The sequence below is a fragment of the Aythya marila genome (genome assembly GCF_965140915.1).
Source record: "Aythya marila genome assembly, chromosome: 2".
In the NCBI taxonomy this organism is placed as follows: Eukaryota; Metazoa; Chordata; class Aves; order Anseriformes; family Anatidae; genus Aythya; species Aythya marila.
Window position 1 is genome coordinate 55,728,253 of NC_139043.1, and position 27,218 is coordinate 55,755,470.

General features: G+C 37.9%; 1 protein-coding gene across 1 annotated transcript in view; it reads right to left on the reverse strand.

The window, feature by feature from the left end:
* The window catches only part of CNTNAP2 (contactin associated protein 2), a gene marked incomplete at both ends in the record, with an annotated part of 1,134,939 nt that overhangs the window by 302,715 nt on the left and 805,006 nt on the right, over positions 1-27,218 (reverse strand). The window contains one exon of the mRNA XM_082753539.1: positions 25,531-25,731. Within this exon, the coding sequence (XP_082609665.1) occupies positions 25,531-25,731 (201 nt within the window). The remainder of the gene's footprint in view (positions 1-25,530; positions 25,732-27,218) is intronic.

Below are 27,218 nucleotides of genomic sequence, written 5' to 3' on the forward strand. Positions count from 1 at the left end.
AAAGCTATGGGGATTGAACCACAGGTAAAAATATAATCACTGATTTTGAAGCATTTTTATAATGAGTACATCAATTCAATTTGCTTATCTTCTATTAAAGAAAACATAAAGAAGAGTAGGGAAGTAGCATCATCATAACATACTAATCACACATCAGTGCCAAAATAACAAAAGATGACATCAGAAGAAAATAATCTTTGACATTTAATTCAGTGTGCTAAGTCCAGACATAGTGTGTGTATAAATATATATTTATATATATCATTTTGATGTGAATAAGAGTAAAAAACTCCATGGTCTATTTACATACAAGTACTACTATATTTTGTACATGTGGAACCAATGGATCTATGAATGTCAAGGCCAATTTTTACAGAATGATCTACAGTTTCAGCTGTCCGTATTTGTGCACTCCGGCTATAGTTCTCAACGATCTTCCAAAAATTAAAGGACCACAGGCTGGACAAACTGCTGATCTGCCTTGAAATTTATGTTATGAACAGAGACTCATCCATACTAGCAAATATGCTTTGATGGGTCAATCACTCTCTTCTCCTGATGTTGCTCACTCCTGTCTGTCCCACCTCCAGATACCCAGACCACTCAGGAAAGTCCTTTTCATCTCTGTGACTTCACACAAAATGTTAGAATCTCTAAGAGACTTTGGCAAGGACTCAGTCAGCCTTAACTTTAAGTGGGGACTCTTACTAAATTTGGACTTCAATTTTCACAAGAATTCTTAAACTATGAGGCAGTAGGATACTGTCATGTCCAGCTTTGAGTGTCCTCAAGAAAATTTGGAATCTACTTAGCAATTCCTATGGCATGCTTATCACAGACAAGCATGTTTTCAGCTTCCCTATAATATTTTTTGAAGAACCTAGTGTCATCATTAACTATGCTAGCTCTCAAATGCTGAAAGGAAAATAAGTGGGTGAGCAGTGTTGGAAGAACTCAAATATGGCAATTCAGGTGGAAAAACTGCTCTCGTAATGATTTTTTTGATGTTGAAAGACTCCCAGGTTTTGTTTGCTGTCTCTTCTAAGTAGGAAAGAGCAACATGAAGGCAAAATTGTGTAACTACATTACATGCAATGGCAGATGTTGCAAATTGTGGTAGAATTAAAAGAAAAAAAAGGATTAATTACAATTATAACAGAAACAGCAGTAGTAAAATCAGGTGAAATCAGGCAACAAGAGCAGCAATCAGGAAAAAAGAAAATAATAACAATTATCACATGAGTTTCTCCCCTTGTCACTAAACAGATGTTCACAAAGCAACCACCTAACCTCCAGGCGTTTGAATCAAAGTCTACTATTAGTAATCATTCACGAGTATTACTCAGCAGAGCCACAACACGAAATATGCAAAACTAATGTAATTTGTTGGTAGTAGATCACCTAATCAGGAGTTGTGCTACTCATTATCTGCAGTCACTTCTAGTTTTTCTTCTGTCTTATTTTTATATAACTTGTCACTTCGATGTCACTATCACAAATAAGGTAAGTTTGGACTATGAATTGAAATGCAAAATAATCAAGATGTTTCGTATATGATGTTTCAAGAATTCCTTGTACTAAGTTGAAAACACAATGGAAAAGATAAAATCGTGTAACTCAACATATTGAGTTGAAATACATACCAATGTTAAACTTTGGAGAAAAGGTTCCACAGGAGTTCTATATATTCTTTCATTGAAAACTTTACTTGTTTTTTTTTTTTGTTTGTTTGTTTGTTTTTTCTTTAACTTCTGTGTAATACAGTGTTCTGCAGTTAAAAGCTGTTGTGTTTCATTGCTTTCTATATTCATAGTCATACCTTCTCCTAGGTTGAAACACCTCTGAGTACATGAGAGTATAACCTAATCTCTGAGTATTTAAGGAATTCATTATTTAGGGAGGAGGAAAAAGTAATTGGTGGGGCACAAAATACCAGGAAAAGAAAAAGAACAAATTAAGTCAACAAAAAATAAGGTAGAATATAATTGCAATATTAATCAGAACAATTTTCCAGTAGGAATTGATCATTTAAATATGAACAAAACAATAACGAAAGACTGTTCTGCTGGGACATCTCTTTTATTTGCCAGGCTGTGATCTGAGAATAGTATGGATAACATTACATTTATTTTTGTATCTACAATTCCAATTACTTTATAGTATTTTTATGTTTTATTCTGAAGAATACTCTTTCATGACATTGCCAATCTCCTTTTCAGCTTAAATCCCAGTACTACCGCTTTGAAAATTAAGGTATTTTTGAAAAAAATAATTAGCCTTGAGAGTGTTCCCTCCCAAAATATAACTAAAAGCTAAACAGTTGTTACCTCATACATTAAAAAGTTCTTAATTCATTTACTAGCTTTAATGAGGTAGTTCCAGGGAAACAACAGCAAATGATGTAATAAGAATATCTGTTTGTACAAAGAATTAAGTCAAAGCTATTTTGAAACACTGATACCTTGTGTTTTTAACCCCCAACACCCGGCATATTGTACTTCTATAATAACTGAATAAAGTTCGATATACAATCTTCTGATTTAAATCAAGATATTATAGGAAAATGCAACAGTACTGTTTTCATAATTAGTGTGTAGTTACCTTGAGCTTTTTCAAATAAAGTAAGGAATAAAATAACTGAAAAATTGAAATGCATATACTTTCACAGATTTTTTCTTCCTGAAAGGAAGACCAATTCAACAGAGTTAATAGAATCTCTGTTTTCAATATAACATGTTTAGGAAGAAAAGAATATAAAGAAATACAGCATTAGGAGAACAAATCTAAACAAAAAAGCTGCAAAAACATTGTTCTGAGGACTGATATAATGTTTGGTGAATATTTCTATTCATATAAATATGTGAAAAGTATCTGCCTGAAAATAGTCAGCAGCCACCCCAGTGCCCTAATCTAATTCCTACGTGAATGTTTGATTCCTGTGAATGCAGAATTATTTATTTGCATGTATAGACAAATTTAGCCAATACTTGGGACACATTACTTCAGCTGTATGTTTCCATAACTATTCACTGCAAGTCACTTAGTGTTGCCATACAGAAAGACCTAAAGGGGGAATCTCATGAATGTGTATGAATATCTGAAGGGGAGGGTGCAAAGAGAACAGAACCTAGCTCTTTTCAGTAGTGCCCAGTGACAGGGCAAGAGGCAATAGGCACAAACTGAAACACTGGAAGTCCCATCTGAACACTTTTTTACTGTGCAGGTGACCAAGAATTCATACAGGTTTCCTGAAGAGGTTGTGTAGTCTCCCTTTTTGGAGATCTTCAAAAGCCACCTGGACAGTCCTGGGCAACCTAGGTGGCCATGCTTGAAACTGGGGGATGGATCAGATGACCTAGATAGGTCCCTTTAAACCTCAACAATTCTGTAATTCTGATTCCAAAAATATTTGCTTTTTCCCATCATGTCTTTTCTACTTGTTTTTAATTACTTGACTGATACTTCTATAACAGCATCTTAAAAAAATTCCCCTCAAACCCACCACGGTTATGGAAAAATATATTGCATGATATTATACTTCATCAAATCTCTAAGCACTTTACATGTATCATGTTTTTTTTTTTTTTTTTTTTTTTTTTTTTTTTTTTGTGTGTGTGGTATGCTTCTATGCTTTTTTCCTGCACTGAAGCAATAGTGAATACCGTTCTGAAAATGAGTACTGATCTGAGGCAATGATATTACACACTGATCATTGCTTCACTTAATATTTCATATCTTGTCATTTTCTCATAAATTACCTGAGGATGTGCTCCATGTTAATGCAGACTTCAGCATCAATCAACCGTTTGCATGAACTCATATAAAGAGCACCATACAAATGCTTTTGGCACTGTCATTAACATAAATTGCAGCTTTTCAAATATCAGATCTTATTTACAGCTGACAAGATGGAAGAATTAGCCCTGTGTAGAGTCATTCCTGATGTTAATCTTCAGATTTAATGCTATTTAAAAACCATTTTCCAGCCAAAGTATGCTGACCTGTGGCTGTGGTCCAGCGTCAAATTTAAAAAGCAAACTAGAACACTGCTATAAAATAAATTGAAAGGAAAGACTCTGTAACACAGAAATACTGAAATGCCAGTACATGTCAAAGAATCGTTTTGACTATCATAGATTTAATGTTGTACTGACCAGATGGAAAAATATTAAGCATGCAGCATAGTGCAAAGCTTACTTCAATACTGAGGCTTCACAAATTCTAAAGCAGAAAAACAACAACAACAACAAAAAACAAACCCCATAGCTGAATTCACAACAATACATGTGAGGCAGCCACTGTAATCCTTAGCATTTAAGGTCCTTTCCTGTCATCCAAACAATACCTCTGCCTGTTCGATTAAAGCAGGCTCATTCATCCCTGTTTTGAAGGGCATTCCCCTTACTCACCATTTTCTGTGGCTCTGGATAGCACCACTACTTGCTGGCTGTTTCTGAATATATTTCTAACCTAGTAGGTATCATAGTACATGCTTTCCAACCTGCACAAGAAAAAGTAATTCCCATTTATAAAAATATTTTTATAAAAGCACCAAAATTTAGAAGAAGCAACAGGTTTCCTCTCATCCTTGTCATTATGTATATTAGGATATTAAACCACTTCCTTCTCCAACCTTGAAAAATATTCCCAAAATTCTATAACTTCATCAATAGGATTTATAACATCATAGCTCACTATAGATGAATTCCTACAACAGCAAAACATCATTGCAGTTTCATAATGAAAAATAATTTTGTTAACAGATGCTGGAAAATAAATTACCTTATTGAGTGTTGCACTTTAGATATGTTATTTCCAATGATTAATTTTTAAGAACAAATGCAGGCAACACTCCCAAATCTTCCTTATTGAACTGTTTCTTGTATCAAAGCTCAGTAATACTTCAGCTAGAAATCAGTCCTTATCACTGTTCCAACTTTTTCTTTTTTCTTCTTTTTTTTTTTTTTTTTTTTTGTAAGTATAATGTCAAATAGTTTACTGCTTTTTTAATCTTCAGCTTCTGAAGTTTCATGCAACTTATACTAACTACTCTTTTAGGATATAACAGACTCATGTTTGGTTCAAATTCTACTTTTTTCAGCATGCACATGACACTCACTGAAGTAAATATGGGATATAGAAACACATTTTTAGAGTATTTTTATTGTTTACAGTGATTTCAAAGCATCTGTATACATGAGAGACAGTGCTCCAGTGATACTTTTCTCCAATTGAGTGAGATCTACTCATTATGGGCTTTTTTTTTTTTTTTTTCCTGCTTGGTTGAAATAAACTCATTTACAAAACAGTATGAATATTGTATCCTTCATTCTTTCTAGTGGGGAAAAAAAAATTATATATATATATATGTATATTGTTCTGTCATATGTCTTCAGTTTGATTTCTGCCTTCCCAATCATCTTTCCAATAAAAAACACACTTTTATTTATTTATTTATTTATTTTGCCTACGTCACATGAAGTGAGGTTTCAGACATTATTCTTGGAAATAGAGGACTATTATGTTTCTAACAGCGAGAAGACTATTATGCCAGTAATGATATAAAGAAGATATAAAGATACTACACCATTTCTCAGACAGATCTTACCACATCACTCAGGCTGCAAGCAGCCTTGGGAGTTCTCTGGTCCTGCCTGCTCTGCAAAGGAGGGTTAACACTGAATTTAGAACAGGTTGCTTGGGTCTTTAAAATCTTCAAGGGATTTGCTAACTTAAGTTTCTAACAGCAGTATTCAGATCAATTATTCTTATGATCATTACTTTTATTCTACCATCACCTAAACCACAGAATGATGGTCTTATAGGACTAGGTATCTGACATTCTGTCTTCCTCTTTGCATTTAAGACTGTAGATTCAGCTTTGTTACATTAGGTAAAGTCATGTGGCTGTTATGATTTGAAATAGCCCCCTAACACCTTCCCCCCCCCAATAAATAAATAAATAAATAAATAAATAAACAAACCATTCAGAGGATAAGACATTCTATGTTCTTATCCTTCTACTCATTAAAACCCAAATTTGCTTTGTTGCAAAAATGAGACAATATGTCCCATAGGAATTCAAATGTATAGTTTTTTTTTCTCTTTCTATGCCATTCAAATGCAAATTTGCTAGAAAGATCAGGGAGGAACCTGCAATTTTCTGAACTCTATTGCTTCTGTTAAGGGTGCAGAAAACCTAGAGAAATGTATTTGCATCATGCTAGAAAGCTATGATTTCTTGCAGAAACACAACAGAGTTTAATGCCAAAAGAGTTTACAAGGTTCTTTGAAAGTACTCAAATGACATTTCACCTGAGCAGAAACTGTTTTTTCTCTACCACTGTTTCCCCCTGCACTTTTCCCTTGCTTTGTCATGGGATCTCCCATGACTTGCAAACCTTCAGGAAAAATCTGCTCCAGTTCAGGTTCTCTACAGTCTGCTGTTTCTTTAGTAAGTATCCACCTGCTCTAGTGTGGGGTCGTCTGTGGGCTGCAGTGTGTATGTCTGCTCCACCCTGGGCTCTCCAGGGGCTGCAGGGCAAGCTCTGCTGGGCACCTGCAGCAACTCCTTCCCTGGCTGCTCGCAGGGCTGCTTCTTGCACACCTTTCCTCACTGCCAGGCAGCATTTGGCCCTTGCTGAGCTCCGCTCTCCCCGAGGAGCCCACAGAGCTGGCATGGGGCAGCCCCAGCCTCGCCTCACAGAGACGCCTGGCAGCCCTCACTGACAGTGCGTGGACATGTAAACACCATATATTATCATTGTCTCCCACAGTTTTATTGTTCTGAGTACAAACACTGTTCCAAAACACCCTACTAATGTCCTACAGGTATTTTTTGAGAACAAAATTTAGTCCCTGCTCCTTGAAAGCCAATTAAGCTCCCATGAGAGTTGATAGGAAGATGGTTAGTTCTTTGGCAGATTAACAAGGCCTGTCCTTTGTTACATAGTGTGGAAAGCATGATGTTATTAAATGACAGCAACACTGCTGTGTGACCACAGGATGAGGACAGCCGTGTTTTTTCACAGTAGTAAAACATTTTCTTCTGAAATGTGGTATAATTCAATATGTCATATGGTCTGAAATATACTTCAGCATAAAGAATAACTCATCATTTCACCTGGAAATTACCTTAAGAAACATAAATGCCAATGATAACTGCTAGACTCACTACTAATTTTGATAATCTGTGTACATCTTGTTCACAAATAAATACAAATCAAGTAGCAGCTATGCACATGTTGTAACTCAGTGCGAGTCTGACCACTTAGAACCAATAAACTTTTGTGTCAAAACATCTTTCTCTTTCTAAAATCATGGGTCTTAGCTTTGTCTGTTTTCTCATTGAAAATAATAATAATAATAAATAATAATAATAATAATAATAAAATCAAACTCAGTACATTGTTTAGACCAAAAACAAGTGAGGGGAAAAAAATCATTAACAAATGTAATTTATCATTTTATGTTTTGCAAACAAAATATTTCAGTTAGTAATTTACACTGGTTAGCTGTAAAATATGAAGCATATTACAATTTAGCCTGAAGAAGGTGGCCTTTTAAAATCAGATTTTTTAAAGTCATTGTTTTATTTTTCTTCACTTTTTTTTTCTTTTTTTTCCCCAGTACTCACCCAGCCCAAAATAAGTTGCTCACACAGCCATGTATTAGCTGTTCTAGTCTAGAAGACTAGCAGGTTGGCAAGTTGGTAGCCTCAGCTAAAACACCATGAAACATGCCAGCAATGATGATTATTAAATTACCTGCAGCATATGCCCTGTGGGAAGCAGAGTGAGACTATCGACTCTTTTTGATAGCTGAACAGCCACACAGTAAAAATAATTTTCACGTACAACTCTTTGACTTGGGATCTGAAGTGGTTAATCCTAGATGAAGAACTCAGTATTACAGTATTTTCAAAATCTTCTTTACATGCTAGTTTTCAACTGTTAAAAATACAGCACTACAAACATCCAATTTTTATTTTTTTTTAATCTACTGTTGTCACAAATTTTGAATTAAATTGGTACATGTATTTAAATTAGGGTGGATACTTAAATTCATCAGCTATCCATGTTTGAATCCTCTAAGGATGATGTCAGTTCTTGGACTGTGCATGCTTTTTAACCATTTTACATGAATAATATCACGTCAGGGAGTAAAAAAAGAACCAACCTCTAAAGGCATATGAAAAGGTTTTACTTAGTGCATCCCAAAGTAAAACTCAAGGGTTCATAGCTGTTTAAGGGGCTAGTCCAATTTCAAAAACACTTTAGATTAGGACATATTTCTATAAATGGTATGTGATAAGTGTGATGGTCAAAGGAAATGTGGGTTTAATGTACCCTAGAAGTCTTGTGGCATTTTCTATGAAACTGTTATGTAATTCTATTGAATGAAAGTAATATCAGTGCTTTTTTCCCCTGTGGTCCAGGACACTCTCAGATATTCATAGCGATTTTGATCCTTTTTTGACCTACAACTTGCCATATATTTTCAAAAAGCTTCATTTTTAAAACATAAGAAAACCTATTAAAATTAATTAAAAAAATGAAAATTGCTTATATGGCAAATTAACTGTTAATTATTCCACTAATTCAAGAAAGTTACACTTTAATAAAGCCAGAACTCTAAAGTACTGTCCACTTTTTCCTACTGCTTAAAGATATTCAACAATTTCTGATATTTCACATTTTTATGCACCACCTCTGTACTTCCTAGAATCCTTCCACAGTGTTTTAACCTTAATTTTACCAACCCCAACTTATACTAGCATATTAGCTTCAATGAACACAGCTCAAATTTAGAACAAAGTAATTAAGCTCAACAATGATTCTTGCAATATTATTTGTTGCCTGCCATAAACCCTTCAGCTATTGTAGACACTGAGTGATTTCGATTCTCCATCATCTCCTAAAAATAGCACTATGTTACCTTCCAAAGCAGATTTCAAATTCTGTAGTTCACAGTACTGCTGATGTATCATTTCCTTATCACCACCTGCTAATCTCTCATCCCTGACCCCTCCAGTCTTTAAATCCTTGCCAATCATCTTCTGAAGTGTCTTAAAAAGATTTGAAGAGTGATGTGAACAGAAAAAAGCAGCTTTCCAAAATGAATTTTATTAGCTTGAAAAAAATGATCAGTGGAAGCAATAAGCCTTCTGAATGTATTCAGAACTAAGAATTAATTAAGAATTAGTCTGTCAAAAAACAAGCAAGCGAGGAAGAAAAATATTAAATATGGTCTTAAAAATGAATCAAGGAAAAATGGCATAAGAAAGAGATAAAATAATTAAAAACACTTGTATTTAGTATTGAAGCTATGTATAAAGGAGTACTTTTGGTTGTGTTTTTGTTGTTGTTGTTGTTGGTTTTTTTCTTTTTTTATTTATTTTTTTTTCTTTACAAGGTTACTATTTAAATACTTGACTACACTTGAATACTTACAGTCTATATGGTAAATATTTTGAATGCTCCTGAACTTTTAAATATTTCTCATTTAACTTTTCATGCTTAATGTTTAGAGTTATCTAACAGAGAAATGTTAGTTCCATTATTTCTTTTGAACAGATATGCACTGAACTTGGGTAAGTCTTGGCTTACTTTGATTTCTAATTCATAACAATAATTTGGTTCGGTAATTTAAAATCCGAATACAGAAGGAAATGAGGATGATCATGAATGAAAAGACTTTTCTATTTGCTATAAGTGACTATTCATGAATATTAGCCTTCAGTTAAATCACATTCACACAGAAGTTCAGAGGTCACACATCCTTTAAAAAAAAAAAATACACAAAAATAATAACAAACAAATCAGGTACTTCAGTATTATTGACTATTTATAAATCAATCAAGTGGGAAATGAAGGAAGTTCTTAGGATGTAGCACATATATATTTGGCTAGGTTGTAAGGTTGGTCTCATGAAATTTTTGTTTTCGCACTGTGATTAAGGTTTTACATAAGAATTCTTACAAGTTAAAATGAAATGTACTTAAAGGAACATAGTCTATATTGGGGGACACATTCTAGAATGTAAAGTACCAGTCCCAGGGCATGCAAGTACCAGGAAGCCTGACTGCAGATGGAGAGTGCTTTCTGGCCTTTCTCTTTCTCCTATTAGAAAATCTGTCACAATTACTATGGCTCTCCTCCTCTCCATGTCCATCCATTTACCTTGGTAGGATATCCAGACTTGCAGGGAACAGGGTAATAAGAGCATGTATAGGCTGCATTTGGAGATTGTGTCTATGAGGGTGTTCCTGCCCTGAGCTGAATACTGAGTCTTACTTCTTACTTATTCTTACTTATTGTTCCTTTATTTTACAAACAGATCAAACCTAGTGCCATGTGCCTGGTATTTGAAAAACATTAATTTTGACTGAGACCAACATATTTTATGAATCAAAGCACACCTTAAAATGGAGGAGACATTAGAAGAATGGGGATACCTATGAACATGGAAAATGACCACTTGAAAATGCCACTATTTTTATTGATAAAATACAGAGGTATTAGGAATAGAAAAGTAGCTAATAGATGCTTGCCACCCTACTTCAGTGAAATGTCACTGATAATCAGTCCCAATACAGAAGATATGAACTAGAATTAGTTTGGATTTCAGTAAGATGTTATTGCCATTAGTGTTGCACTGCAATTAGTCTGAAAAATAAATCTAAAATAATATCCAAAAATAGGAGATAAATTCTTTTAAAATTTGCTTTGATTGTCCTTAACTTATTTATTCCAGATTTTGTCTGCAAGAAAGCACGTCCAGTATTCAGTGGCTGGCAAGAATGAGGAGCTATTCTAATTCTTCAGTCATAACTCGGAATAAAAATTGCTAATTTTGATAGACAGAAAAATTATTCTTTTTTTCGCCGATAAATTATTCTTTACAGAACTAAGAGAGGCCTCGGGATTAACTCCCCTTGTCCTTATGGGGGACTTCAACTTGCCAGACGTTAACTGGGAGTGCCACATGGCTGACACGAGCAAGTCCTGGAGGTTCATGAAGCACCTAGATGATAACTTCTTGGTGCAGGTGCTAACAGAGCCAACTAGGAAAGGTGCCCTCCTAGACCTGTTGCTAGAAAACAGAGAGGGTCTGGTGGGAGATGTGGTGATTGGTGGCTGCCTCGGTCATAGCGACCATGAAGTGGTTGAGTTCAAAATTTACGGTGACAGAAGGAAAAGTGCCACCAAAACCTCATCCCTAGATATGGGGAAAGCGGACTTCAGGCTGCTCAGGGAACTAGTCAGCAAGGTCCCCTGGGAAACTACTCTTGAAGGCCTCGATGTCCACCAGTGCTGGTCATTCTTTAAGCGATGCCTCCTAGAAGCACAAGATCAGGCAATTCCAAAATATCGCAAGTCAGGCAGGCGGGGCAGGAGGCCGGCATGGCTGACCAGGAACATTCTAATGGAGATTAGGCGGAAACAGAGAGTGTTTCGCTACTGGAAGGAGGGCCAGGTGTCATGGAAAGAATACAGGGATGCTGTTCGTGTTTGTAGGGAGAAAATTCGTGTGGCCAAAGCACACCTAGTGTTGAAGCTGGCTGTGTCTGTGAGAGAAAATAAAAAGGGTTTTTTTAGATATGTAAATGGAAAAAGGAGAACTAAAGAATACATAGGGCCGCTCCTTGATAGGGAAGGTCTCCTCACAGACAATGACATAGGCAAAGCAGAGACGCTTAACGCCTTCTTTGCCTCTGTCTTCAATGCCGATGATGGGCTTCGGGACCCAGGGTGCCCTGAGCTGGAGGACCGGGATGGTGGGGATGACAAACTACCAACCGACCCTGAACGTGTGCGGGATTTGCTACTCCACCTGGATCCCTACAAGTCCATGGGTCCGGATGGGATTCATCCCCGGGTGCTGAAAGAGCTGGCGGACGTCATCGCGGAACCTCTCTCAATTATTTTTCAACGATCCTGGGAATTTGGAGAGGTCCCGGTAGACTGGAAGCTGGCAAATGTTGTGCCGATTTTCAAGAAGGGTCAGAAAGAAGACCCTAGCAATTACAGGCCTGTCAGTCTCACCTCAGTGCCTGGTAAAATCATGGAGAAGATGGTTCTCGAACTTATTGAGGCGCACCTGGGGGACAAAGCAGTCATTGGTCCCAGCCAGCATGGGTTTGTGAAGGGTAGGTCCTGCCTAACTAACCTGATTTCCTTTTATGATAAGATCACCCGTATGGTGGACCAAGGGAAACCAGCTGATGTGATTTTTTTGGACTTCAGCAAGACTTTTGACACGGTTTCCCATAGGATCCTACTGGACAAAATGTCCACCATACAGCTAAATAAAAACATCATACGATGGGTGAGCAATTGGCTAACGGGCAGGGCCCAAAGGGTTATGGTAAATGGGGCTGCGTCAGGCTGGCGGGCGGTCACCAGTGGGGTCCCTCAAGGCTCCATTTTAGGGCCGGTACTTTTCAATATTTTTATAAACGATCTGGATGTAGGAATAGAAGGTATTTTGAGCAAGTTTGCTGATGACACCAAACTTGGAGGAGTTGTGGACTTGAATGAGGGTGGAAAGGCCTTGCAGAGGGATCTGGATAGGTTGGAGAGCTGGGCGATCACCAACCGCATGAAGTTCAATAAGAGCAAGTGCCAGGTCCTGCACCTGGGACGGGGAAACCCTGGCTGCACGTACAGACTGGGCGATGAGACGCTGGAGAGCAGCCTAGAAGAGAGGGATCTGGGGGTCATGGTAGACAGCAAGTTGAATATGAGCCAGCAGTGTGCCCTGGCAGCCAGGAGGGCCAACCGTGTCCTGGGGTGCATCAAGCACGGCATTGCTAGTAGGTCAAGGGAGGTGATTGTCCCGCTCTACTCTGCGCTGGTGTGGCCTCACCTCAAGTACTGTGTGCAGTTCTGGGCACCACAGTATAAAAAGGACATGAAACTGTTGGAGAGTGTCCAGAGGAGGGCTACGAAGATGGTGAAAGGCCTGAAGGGGAAGACGTACGAAGAACAGCTGAGCTCACTGGGCCTGTTCAGCCTGGAGAAGAGGAGGCTGAGGGGAGACCTCATCACAGTCTACAACTTCCTCGTAAGGGGGTGTCGAGAGGCAGGAGACCTTTTCTCCATTAACACCAGTGACAGGACCCGCGGGAACGGGGTTAAGCTGAGGCAGGGGAAATTTAGGCTTGACATCAGGAGGGGGTTCTTCACAGAGAGGGTGGTTGCACACTGGAACAGGCTCCCCAGGGAAGTGGTCACTGCACCGAGCCTGTCTGAATTTAAGAAGAGATTGGACTGTGCACTTAGTCACATGGTCTGAACTTTTGGGTAGACCTGTGCGGTGTCAAGAGTTGGACTTGATGATCCTTAAGGGTCCCTTCCAACTCAGGATATTCTATGATTCTATGATTCTATGAAAAAGAATCCTTTAATAGATTGAATTGACAGGGTTTTGTTATTGTTGTTGTTGTCTGTTTATGTGTGTGTTTGCTCTTAAAATATGTGAATTCCTGATGATAAGGCATATAATAAAAGGACTAGCAAAGTTAGCATGAAATAATGCATGAAATAATCAATCCTTTTTTCTCTTTCTCTAAGCATTAGTTACTTAGTTGTACTATTTGAATAAAAATGAAGTCTTGATAGCAGTAGTAATATAAATTTAGGAATTGCTTATTACTTTTCTTGTGTTCACAGGAATCTATATACAATGCTTCTAACAGTCAGCCTACAGAGCCACACTATACGCCAAGTGATCTGACATAATTGTCTGTCTTTTGACCAAATGTTACGGTAGAATAAGAAATCTGCACGCTTGTCCAAAGAAAATTAGGCACTGACATTGGGATGCTCCATATAAACAGATAATTACCTGTGCACTTTTCAGTGAAGTATATGTGAATAAGTTGCTCTACTTTAATAATGAATCAACTGTATGTTGATAAAATATTCTGTGGGTAAAATGTTAGCTTCATCGGAGGAAAGATCTAATTTGGCCTTTAGATGATTTCCACTCTTCTACTCATTTTTCTTTATTTTTTCTTTGTTAGCAATGTCTTGCTGGTGTTACACATATCTTATACTTGAACATGATTTTGAACAATGGAGTTAGCCATCAGGCCACAGATTAAGGTGAAGTACTAATCAGAACAAGAGTTGAGATTTTTGTTCAGTGTGTGCTTAGCATGCTAAATGTTGATCTGCTTTGATCATTAAATTGTGGCCAGCAATCCTCTCAATTCATCAAGACTGTTACATTCAAAGACACAGCACAGAAATCCTTAAACATACAGAAGTGAAATCCCTAACCCAAACAAAACAAAACTCTCATTACTTCCAAATCTCCAAATATTTGAAGATTTTGTTAAGGTATTTTTGGATCTGTGGGTGAAAAAAGGCTTAGTGGCACAGATTAATTATCTAGTATGCCTGATATTTTTTTGGGGGGGAGCTGCTTGTAATTTCAGATTTTCCAGAAAAGAAATTGGTGCAGTATCTCTTTCAAGTAGCCTTGCTACTCGACACAGGGCTTTGCAAGAAACTATGAAAACATAGTCCATGCCATAGGGAATGGATGATTAAAAAGAAAAGAATCTTTGATCTGTTATTTCTGTGTCATTCAAGAGCAACACCACTGTAAATGCTATTTAGATTTTATAAAAGTGTATATGAAATTGGATTAAGTTACAAATATCAGAGGTTCACATACAATAAAACATCAAAGAAGAATGAGTAAAGAGGAAAGATAAAAAAGATAAAAAGAAATTTTGAGATTGTCTGATGTTAGCAGAAATCAGAATTACTGTTTCTTAAGGTGATGGGAGAAAATAATTTGTTAAATAGTATGGCATGTTCCAAAATACACACATTTTTGTGGACATGATTCAAGTGTGATACAACAGATTCATTACAGCTATTCATTTATGCAAGAGCTAGGGTAGATACAACACTTTAGAAATAACTGGACAGATACAAAATAAGTCTTGAATTTATGAGTTAGTAGGATCTATGTTTGTCCTGGTTTTAGTTAGAACAGAATTAATTTTCTTCCTAGTAGCTGGTGGAATGCTGTGTTTTGGCTTAGGATGAGAAGAGTGCTGATAACACCCCGATGTTTTAATTGTTGCAGAGCAGTGCTTACACCAAGCCAAGGACACCTCAGACTTTTGCTCTGTCCTGCCAACAGGCAGGCTGGGGGTGCAGTAAGAGCTGGGAGGGGACAGACCCAGGACAGGTGACCCGAACTAGCCAAAGGGGTATTCCATACCATCTGACGTCATGCTAAACAATATATAGGGGTGGCTAGCCGGGGGGAGGGGGCCGGACTGCTCGGAGTTAGGCTGGGCATCGGTCAGCGGGTGGTGAGCAGTTGCATTGTGCATCACTTGTTTGTACATATTATTATTACTTTCCTATTATCACCATTGTTACATTATTGTTATTATTGTTATTATTATTTTGTTATTATTATTTTCCTGTCTTATTAAACTGTCTTTATCTCAACTCACGGGCTTCACTTTCCATTTCTCTCCCCCGTCCCAGAGAGGGAGGGGGGAGGGTGAGCGAACGGCTGCGTGGTGTTTAGCTGCCAGCCGGGTTAAACCACGACAATGTTATAAGTTACAAGTATCTATTGCATATCTGCAGTTTAAACAAAGCGTGATGATCATCATTGTCTTAACAATTGTTGCAATGCACAGGATCTTAACAAGCTGCAAGTAAAACCCCAGTATTGGTTGTGGAGCTTAGGTTTGCTTTATAAAGTCTATGCTGACTACCAAAGCATTCCAGCTATTTTTGCAATGCAGTATGGGAGTAGCGTTCCATTAAAAACTACTATAGTGGGTCTGTTCTAGTACAACTGAGATAGCAGCATGTATTTACCAGCTGCCACTTTCTGAAACTCATTATGCTCTTTCAGCTAAGTTGAAAGCTGATTCCAAATCTTTAGCTGCTGCTTCTGAAATGCTGGAGTGCATTTCATAGAATCATAGAATCATAGAATATCCTGAGTTGGAAGGGACCCTTAAGGATCATCAAGTCCAACTCTCGATACCGCACGGGTCTACCCAAAAGTTCAGACCATGTGCCTAAGTTCACAGTCCAATCTCTTCTTAAATTCAGACAGGCTCGGTGCAGTGACCACTTCCCTGGGGAGCCTGTTCCAGTGTGCAACCACCCTCTCTGTGAAGAACCCCCTCCTGACGTCCAGCCTAAATTTCCCCTGCCTCAGCTTAACCCCGTTCCCGCGGGTCCTGTCACTAGTGTTAATGGAGAAAAGGTCTCCTGCCTCTTGACAACCCCTTACGAGGAAGTTGTAGACTGCGATGAGGTCTCCCCTCAGCCTCCTCTTCTCCAGGCTGAACAGGCCCAGTGACCTCAGCCGTTCCTCGTACGTCTTCCCCTCCAGGCCTTTCACCATCTTCGTAGCCCTCCTCTGGACACTTTCCAACAGTTTCATGTCCTTTTTATACTGTGGTGCCCAGAACTGCACACAGTACTCGAGGTGAGGCCGCACCAGCGCAGAGTAGAGCGGGACAATCACCTCCCTTGACCTACTAGCGATGCCGTTCTTGATGCACCCCAGGATACAATTGGCCCTCCTGGCTGCCAGGGCACACTGCTGGCTCATATTCAACTTGCTGTCTATCACGACCCCCAGATCCCTCTCTTCTAGGCTGCTCTCCAACGTCTCATCGCCCAGTCTGTACATGCAGCCAGGGTTTCCCCGTCCCAGGTGCAGGACCCGGCACTTGCTCTTATTGAACTTCATGCGGTTGGTGATCGCCCAGCTCTCCAACCTGTCCAGATCCCTCTGCAAGGCCTTTACGCCCTCATTTGAGTCCACAACTCCTCCAAGTTTGGTGTCATCAGCAAACTTGCTCAAAATACCCTCTATTCCTACATCCAGATCATTTATAAAAATATTGAAAAGTACCGGTCCTAAAATGGAGCCTTGAGGGACCCCACTGGTGACCGCCCGCCAGCCTGACGCAGCTCCATTTACCATAACCCTTTGGGCCCTGCCCGTTAGCCAATTGCTCACCCATCGTATGATGTTTTTATTTAGCTGTATGGTGGACATTTTGTCCAGTAGGATCCTATGGGAAACCGTGTCAAAAGCCTTGCTGAAGTCCAAAAAAATCACATCAGCTGGTTTCCCTTGGTCCACCATACGGGTGATCTTATCATAAAAGGAAATCAGGTTAGTTAGGCAGGACCTACCCTTCACAAACCCATGCTGGCTGGGACCAATGACTGCTTTGTCCCCCAGGTGCGCCTCAATCTTCTGCATCTTGCTAGAGGCTCTGTTTTCATCATTGCATATGCCAATAAATGTTCAGGTTCAAAGTTTAATTTCCACCAGTAGATGCAGTAAGCATCCCTTTTTTCTTTTATTTTTTAATCTGCAGATCCATTTTTTTCCAGAAAACATGGCTATTGATTTTTATTCCTATTCCTATTAATCAAGTGAAATACCTTTCCCACTCCTTATTCCAAGAATCAAAGGAACTGATTGTGAGTCATTTTCCAAATGTCTTTTCATTAAAATTTCTAGCTTACAGAAAAACAGAGATTACTTTTATTCACCTTCTCACACTAAAGAGATCTCATATAACAAATCATTTCAAATGATGCATCAAAAAGGATCATGCTGCAGTATTCCTTCTAAGAAGTTACCATTGTCTGGAGACCATCTCCTTTTATATAAATTCTCATATGCATATAGATTTACTTGTGCAAATCTAGAGATACCCATGGCTACAGTCATAAACACATAAAGGCACAAAAGTTCAAAGGGACAATGCACTCTCATTACCCAAATAGTGGCAAGGATGTTATGCTAAGCTGAATTTAAAATATGTCATAAATTTTGCATACTCCCTGTAGTGAAACTCCCTCCTCATACACACTTGGGCAACATTGTCTGGTCTAAGCAAGACACTGTTTTAACATTATCAAATGCATGCAGACAGAGTATGAAATCACTGAAGGGAATTCATGGAAAGAATTGGCTATATTATAAACAAAATGAGAAAAACTAGGGAAAATATATGCCGTATTATTCACAAGATGAAAAGGGAAAACTGTTTCAGGCACTCATTTTGAGAGAAGTCTAAAAAGCATTTAAATAGACTGATTTGATGAATAATATAAAGCATACATAAAAAATGTAGTGAAAAAAACAATGTTCCTGGAATTAGATGTGTTTCAGGCTTTTCATACCACAAACTGCCAAACAGATGTTAATAATCATGCCATATCCATATTCAATTTTTACACATTCTTCTGTGTTCCAGGGATTTATCTAATGGACTTGTTATGAAAAACATGTATAATATAGGGGGTGGGATCTGATAACATTACTAATAACAGAAAGTAGTTTTAACAAGATGATTTAACAAGATGGTTCCAGTACTTCCAGTCAATAACTAAAAGAGACCAAAAGAGACATTTAAAGAGACTCCTGAGTGGCAGAAAGGCTTTCTAAGTGTACAACATAATATAGAAGAGAAAGCTCAATGCCCCAGACAGTCAGCTGGGAAAGCCCAGGTTATAATTTAGGAAACCCTAGATATAACCTTCAGTAAAAGGTACAGCCTCAAGAAATGAGTGTCATCACTAAGCAGAGCATATTCCCTCTGACAAATGAAGATGGAGAACTGGTAACAACAGATGTGGAGAAGGCTGAGGTACTTAACAACTTCTTTGTCTTGGTCTTCACTACTGGTCAGGCTTCCCACATCTCTTGAGTCCTTAAACCTCCATGCAGGGGCTGGGAGATCAGAGTCCCTCCCACTGTAAATGAAGAGCAAGTTTGGGATCTCCTGACACACCTTAACAATGACAAGTCTATGGGGCCTGATGACATGCATCCCAGGGTCCTGAGGGAATTGGTTGATGTAGTCATCAAACCACTCTCCATCGTATTAAAAAAATCATGGCAGTGAGGCAAAGTCCCCAGTGACTGGAAAAAGGGAAATATTCCCATTTTTAAAAAGAATAGAAAGGAGGACCCAGGGAACTATAGACCAGTGAGCCTCCCCTCTGTGCCTAGCAAGATTATGGAATAGATCCTCCTGGAGGCAATGTCAAGGCACATACAGGACAAGGAGGGGATATGGGACAGCCAGCATGGCTTCACCAAAGACAAATTGTGCATGACCAATCTGGTGGCTGCCTGCATCTCAATTGCATCAGTTGAGAAGGGAAGACCAACTGATGTCATCTACTTGGACTTCTGTAAGGCCTTTAATACAATTCCACATATGAAGGGTGGACCATCTGGTGGATAAGGAATTACTTCAATGGCCACACCCAGAGAGTGGTGGTCAATGGTTCTATGTCCAGGTGGAGATGGATGATGAGCAGTGTCCCTCAGGGGTCTGTCTTGGGACCAATGCTTTTCAGTATCTTTATCAATGACACAGACAATGGGATTGAGTACACACTCAGCAAATTTAAATATGACATTAAGCTGAGTGATGCAGTTGATACAACAGAAGGAAGGGATGACATTTAAAGAGACCTGAACTATCTAGAGAAGTGGACCCGTGTGAACCACATGAGATTCAACAAGTCCAAGTACAAGGTGCTACACCTAGGTCAGAGCAATCCCAGACATGAGTACAGACTGGGAGAAGAACTCATTGAGAGCAGCCCTGCAGAGAGAGACTTGGGGATTCTGGTGGATGAAAAGTTCAACATGAGCCAGCACTGCATGCTTTCATCCCAGAAGGCCAACTGCATCCTGGGCTGCATCAACAGAGGAGTGACCAGCAGGTGGAGGGAGATGATTGTGCCCCTCTGCTCTGACATTGTGAGGCCACACGTGGAGTACTGCATCCATGTTTGGGGCCCCCAGCACAAGAAAGATGTGGACCTGTTAGAACAAGTCCAGAGGACTCTTTCCAGAGGACAGGTTCTTCTGTCTTTCTTTTAAGAACTAAAGGTAGTGAATCTTCTTCCGTAGTAGGCAGAACACATTTAGAGAGAGAGTGAATTTAAGAAAAAAAAAAAAAAATTTTTTTGGAACATTCTGTTACAATTACAGAGTTAAATTTAAAATTCAGATACAACACCTTTTCTTAAAAAGATGTGGTAAACAAACTAAGTCTTAGAGCACTACAGTTATGCTTCCCATAAAGGATTTCTAATATTTTCAGGGCTATAATGAGCTACTATTACTTTTGACAAACAACAAAGAAAAATGTAGCCTCCAAAAGTTGTTTGTTTCCACTCATGCTTACAACACGAGTGTGTAAACCAAAGTGATGGGCAAGGACATTGCTTCTGCCACTCTTGTGCTTGAAAAAATCACTAGCAGGTGATATTCTAGAATAGTAATAGAGAGGAAGGGAACAATCAGTAAATTTCTTAAATCTGGACGTGAAAGTTTACAAGCATGTTTTGTGAAAGAGCAGTAAAAATTGCGTGCTAACGTCTGAGCTACATTTGGAGCAGCTTCCACTCATCACTAAGAGAAGAAGAGTTCTGCAGTCCTGCAGACTATTTTTGAGAAACTCTTGTTAAACAGGTATTACAACTGCAACTACCACTCTACTTCAGTTAATGTCTAGAGATGCGGAAATTTAGATACTAAGTTCTGATTTGGATGGCTACTTAATAAAAATACCATACTTCAACTTTTAACTTTGTTTTTATTTCAGTCTACCTATAAATTTTGTTTATTACTGGTATTTCAACTAGCTTATTGTAACTAAAACAACTGAACAAATTAAGTTCTCTGTTCCACCTGCTAAACTCCTGAATTCATGAAGCTGCTGTCTTATTTACTCCAAAGAAAACAGGCATAAAGCAGTAATTCATGTGCTGTAGTAACTCTGCTTTATGCTTTTCATATGCTGCCCACAGGCTTCACTTTTTTTTTTTTTTTTCTTGCTTAGTGAATAGCAATATAAATTGGTACACAACACGAACAGATCTTGTTCTGTATATCTGTGCTTTTAGCTCCCACACTCTGATTATTTGTTACAGCTCCTACAGTTCTGGGAAATGACAGACTCAAAGACTGTGAACACAGCAGCCCTCTTCCCTTCAGGTTGTCATTCCCAGGGGGAAGCAAAGAATGGCAGAACCAGCATGCTGTTCCCTCCCTATTTCAGGGGCTGAGATCAGTGTCCCATGGACAGTTTAATACCAAGGAAGTAGCAAGCAGGTGTTATCTCAAAGTCTAATGACAACAGTGCGTGAAAATATATAATTTTATTAACTAGTATTCTGCAGTCTATCAACATATTATTTCACTATCTTGTATATAATTTTCCTTCTTATAGCAAATAAAAAGATGTTTTTCCTCTAAAAGCACTGTGATTCTATACCCTTCTTTGCTTCTTTCATTCTCTTTAACCAGTGGGCACAAAAGAACTTCCTTCTATATCCAAGTTCCAGTTTGGAAATGAAGGAAATGTCCTGTTACCTCTCATACCAACTGGAATGTGTATGGGCATTGAGAACTCAGAAAACAGCTAGCTTGTCTTCAGTACTAAACATATCATTTTCTACTCAAAAAGGAAAGTTTCCAAGGTAACGAAGAAATGAGGATATGAGAAATGTAAATTTAAAGGAGCAAAACAGTCTGGAGTTGTTTTTTTTTTTTTTTTTTTTTTTTTTTTTTTTTTTTCTTCAAAATTTACATATACATGCATGCTGTTATTAAGTTGGAATTATGGTCCATGGGTTTATCATTTTATTCATATATTAACAGTAATAGTTACTTGTATTGCCAAGATCAAGCCTTTATTGTGCTAATAACTGTATATTCACAAAGCAATTGCTGTATTTAAAAAAAAAAAAAAAACACTTATCTAAATAAACAATACAGAGAATAAGATACATCAGCCTAATGTTGACTGAAATGAAAAAAAAAAATCTTAAAGTTACAGAGAAAATCTCCATCAGTCAAGAACTGAACAGAGATCTCTTCAATACTTAGTTAATTGACATAAAGTCTATGAGACAACTGTGTCCACTATAGGTTCCCCATTTGAAAATGTCTTTCCCAGAAGTTTACAATACACCTATAATTATATAGTTTCCTGTGATAAGAAAATGGTGTATTTTCAGCAGAGTTGTCTGGTTTTGTGCTTTCTTAAGAAAGTTACCAAGCTGTCTTGATTGATTTTTTTTCTGGTGATCTTTTGTTAAGATTTTGAAGTAGACCCCTAGGTCTGCATATAATTTAAAAGATATTAGGCTGAAAGATCAAAACCAAACCAAGTGAAACCAAACAAAAAGTAAGGAAGAAGAACAAATTCCTGACAGTCTTTATTTACTGCTAGGCAAGCACTTTCATTCTGCTTTGAGCAGAAAATTGAACTTGATGACCTCCATCAGTCCCTTCCAACCTGAATTATCCTATGATTTTATGAGAGACCTGATTTCAGGTATGTTTTCAGAAGTCTCTCATGAAATCTCTGAATTTTCTTCTGAATTTACATGAAATATATGGCTTTCCTTTGCCTAAGTGGAAAGGCAATGGCATTGTGACATGTAAAATCACTCCCAATGCTTTCAGTGATTTATTCTGTGCAATGTCTGTGTCATTTGGCTTCATGAAAGTACATGATTAAGACTAAAAGACACAGACTCCAAGAAATAGAGACTCCAAATACTGACAATTTTTAGTTTGTACAGAATGAGAGCAAAATGTGTTGCTCTCAAAGCAACTGATAAATGAGAATTCTTGGACCTCTATGCCTGCAGCCACACATCCCCCAACAAAATATGTTTATAAATAGGAAAGCTTTCCTCAAATATAGACCTCCAATGCAGTTTCCAGTGCATTAATAAGTAATCAAAAAAAAAAATCAAAACAAAACAACAAAACTATTTAAGCTATTATTAGCAGCAAAACATGTATTACTGCCATTGTATATACTTCAACGACCTTGACAGGAAATGCATAACTAAGGAAGCAAAAGCCTTAGTTCACTAGTGTTTAGTTAATTACTTGTCATTAATGGATCAACAAACTGCTTCAGTCCTGACTGTGTTTAAATTATGTTAACTGAGCAGTTTCTGCCTGAGAAAGGATCATGTTTTTATCACATAATTGATGTGATACCCAAGAGGCAAAAAAGTGAAAAAGTTGAGCTGCTGCACTCTCTTCTCAGTTTTCTGTTCTCTTTGATGCAATTTAAAACGAAAGGACTAGTGTATTCTAAATGGTTACTGAAATGTATGAAAAGTGTAAAGGGAGAGTTCTGACTTAGAAAAGTATCTATGATCAAGGCCACAAATGGTGTCCTGATCCTATGAAGTCTGTAGAGATTTTACCACTGGTTTCAAAATAGTCTGAATTCCACTTTCTGAGGAATACAAAATGTCATTTTATTTCCTGTTTTGTTTTGTTTATTTATTTATATTATTTTTTTTTTGGGGGGGGGGGGGAGCGGGTACAATACTGGAATGATTTATACAGAAAGCTCTGTAGTGGAAGAAGCTATGTAAGTACTTGGAGCTGTTCTCTCCAAGGGGGGAAAACAAACAAACAAACAAAAAAAAAGGATATGAAAAACTAGTTCCTTAGCTTAGATGTCATAGACAACAGCCAAGAATACAAAACATAGTAAAGAAAGAAAATGTGTTGGCCTCTCCCTCACTAACACACAAATCACTGCTGTGCTATGTGTAAAAACCATTAGAGGTGTTATGCAAACACTACAGTGTGATTAGTTGCTACTATTTAGGTTAAAGTTATCTGTCTTGGGAAAAGAAACAATAGTTTCTTTCTTCCACTCACAGGAAACAAACAAATAACAACAACAAACACTTTGTAAAATACCTCCAGAAACTCACTTTCCAGAGCAAGAAACCATTTTATAAAGAGTTTAATTTCCCTTTCCATACAAAAGGTGAAAACATGGAGAAAGAGGTATCCGCAAAATACACCCAATATACACCCATTTCTGAGAAATTAAAAAATGTACATATATGGAAATATATGGAATTGATTATTCCTTTTTTTTTTTTTTTTTAAACTGTTCCTAAAATAAATTTGTGTGCTGCTTAATTGCTTTAAATTTGGAAGCAGCTGGAAACAACTGCAATTACAGTATATATTTCTTTTACTACAATATAAGCATATACTAACAAATATAATTTGGTCCTGAAATAATAGTCCTATTCATTCAACGGAAGAAAATCTAACACTGTACTCTGTGTAAACCATGAGTTTCTATGTACATTATCTGTAGCTCAAGTCCTCAAGTAAACTTACCTTCTAATTACCTGCCCAAAAATATATCCATACGCTACACTTTTGAAGCATGTGCAAATAGCACTGGCAGAATCTAATCACAGTACTTCTAATTATGAACATGATTCAGAATCTCCTATACATTAAGTCCCAAGAAAGAAGAAATTATTTCCCACTTTGCAGAGTCTCTTTGCTATGCTAAATTAAGCAAAATAATAGCAACAGAGACAAACCATGCATTAGAAATATTTCAAAAACAGCAGGGAGGAAGGAGAGGAGTAACAAGCATTACAGTATCTATTAACTAAGGAAACGCTTATGGAAATTGTGATAAGACACGCGTGCATGCCAAATGAATCCTTATCTATACCACCAAAAGAAAATATGCCAAAATAAATTCATGAGAGGAAGGAGCTTAATGTATAACACTGTAAGCCATTAGCTTCATCTGAAACACATTGAACTGCTTATATCACAATGTACTTATTTCACAATCACAAAAAATATTTTGTGTTTCCACATAGAACCCAGTCTTCATGAATTGCCATTAGAGATTTACTTAACATCAAATGCTATCATACACAATTAGAGCATAGATACAGTACTAGGTGCATATTAATAGTTTCTAAAAATAATTCCTTCTTTATATGCTGTTTTACTGATTCTGCAACCAGTAATAGTTTTATCAGTTATAGGTAAGAGTTGTTGAGAAGGTACATATAGCATTACTAGGACTGTTCTTTTCCAGTAAAGCTACAGATCAAAATGAAAAACTTATAATGACTCTAACCTGGCATATTGTATTTCTCACACAACCACATTACTGACCATACCAGTGTGTAAGGCGCACAAATAATTTTAATTATCACTAAAAATACTCCATGTTTAAGAAAACTGTTTCAGAGATATTAGTTGGAAAATTCCAATACTTATTCATCCAGTTCCTTCAATGACAGTAGCATATGAAGACAGACGACCAAAATGCAGGACAAAGGTCAAAGCAATATTTCAATATCTCCAATGATTAAACTTCCAAACCCACCCTGTTTACCAAAAATGGGAGGTTTAAGAAGCAACCAATCTGAGAGAACATGCAGATTTGTGATGTGAAAAAAAAAAAAAAAAAAAAAAACAGTAGTAAGAAAAAAGGCAAACTTTCTAAACAAGATAATTTATTCTGTGTTTTCAATTATTTACCTCTGTGTGAGGTGTGTAATGAAGGACAACAAAGATATGCTCTCACTGAGTGGACTGGTCTAGCAGCAATCTCTGATGATTTGTTCAGTGTCTTTGACACTGCATTTAACAGATAACCCATTCTCAGCCTACCTGGTGTATTAAGCAGCCGGGACATCTTGCAAGAATATGAGATAAACTGCTCACAGTATTCAGCACTACTGGTAATGGCAGAAATCTGGTCCATCGTTGCACTGTAGTTGAGCTGCAGTACAGATAATTTTTCCAAGCTGTTGCCTACCACAGAAGTCTGCGGTTGCAGATCATGATAGACAGTTGTCCATACTTTATCCTCTGAAATAGAGAGTGGAAAAAGACAAGACAAGAATTGGTAAAATAAAGACAGTTGAACCGAATTAAAATAAATCTTGGCCTTTGATAAAAGTTTAAAGTGTTCTGTAAGATGGTTTTGAGTGGGCAGCACGGAAGAAGTCCATTGCATGTTAAGTCATCATATGAGACCATAGCTCCAACAATGACAAACTGCTGAAAGGATGAAATGCTGATTACCATTGTAGTCTTGATAACCGATGTAGAATCATAGGATGATTTGGTTTGGAAGAGGCCTTTAAAGGTCATCTAGTCCACCCCATCTGCTTTGGACAGGCATATCTCTCACTAGATCAGTTTGCCCAGAGAGCTGTCCAACTTGCGCTTGAACACTTCCAGGGATGGGGCATCCACAACATCTCTGAGCAACCTGTTCCAGTGTCTCACCATCCTCAAGAGCGTCCTCCTTATATGTGATCTAAATCTACCTTATTTCAGTTTAAACCATTACCCCTTGTCTTATCACTGCAGGCCCTTGTAGAAAGTCTCTTTCCATCTTTCTTATATGGGCCCTTTAAGCAGGAAAGGCTGCAATATCATCTCCCTCAAACCTTCTCTTCTCCAGGCTAAACAATGGCATCTCTCTCAGACTTTCTCCATAGGAGAGGTGCTCCAGTCCTTCTGCTGGGAGCCCAAGAGCTGCATGCAGTACTTGAGGTGGGGTCTTACAACAGTGGAGTAGAGGGGAAAAATCACCTCCCTCAACATGCTGGCCACAGTTCTTTTGATGCAGCCTAGGATACAATTGACATTCTGGGTTGCAAGCACACATAGTCAGTTCATGTTTAATTTTTTATCCAAGTCTTTCTCCTCATGGCCACTCTCAACCCATATATTCCCCAGTCTGTATTGATGTTGGGGATTGCCCCAGTGCAGCACCTTGCACTTGGCCTTGTTGAATTTCATGAGGTTCATGTGGGTCCACCTTTCAAACTTGTCCAGGTCCCTCTGTGTGGCATCCCTTCCCTCTAGAGTGTCAACTACATCACTCAGCTTGGTGTCATCCACAAACTGGCTAAGGACACCTCCCTGCCTTCCATATGCCTTAACATGGTTTCTGGGAGGATCTGCTCCATGTTCTTACCTGACACAGAGGTAAGGATGATTTGTCTGTAGTTCCACAGGTCCTCCTTTTTACCCTTTTTAAAAATGAGTATATACTGTAATACTATGTACTGTATTCTGTGAAGAAGCTTCCTACAACTGATGATAATAGTGACTTATGGAAATAATAAGGATTAACTTTGTTCAAAAATCAATTAGAATGACACAAGGCTGATGCTTTAAAGATTTAGGCTTTCTCTGTGAGGAAAATTCACTATGCATGGGAAGTTTCTATGGGCTAGATTGAAATACTGCTTTGTAGTACACATTAGGGACATACCAGATTCTAATGTGATTACATCTTTTAATTTTTAATACTGAAAACAGTGTAGTTTATCAATGAACAC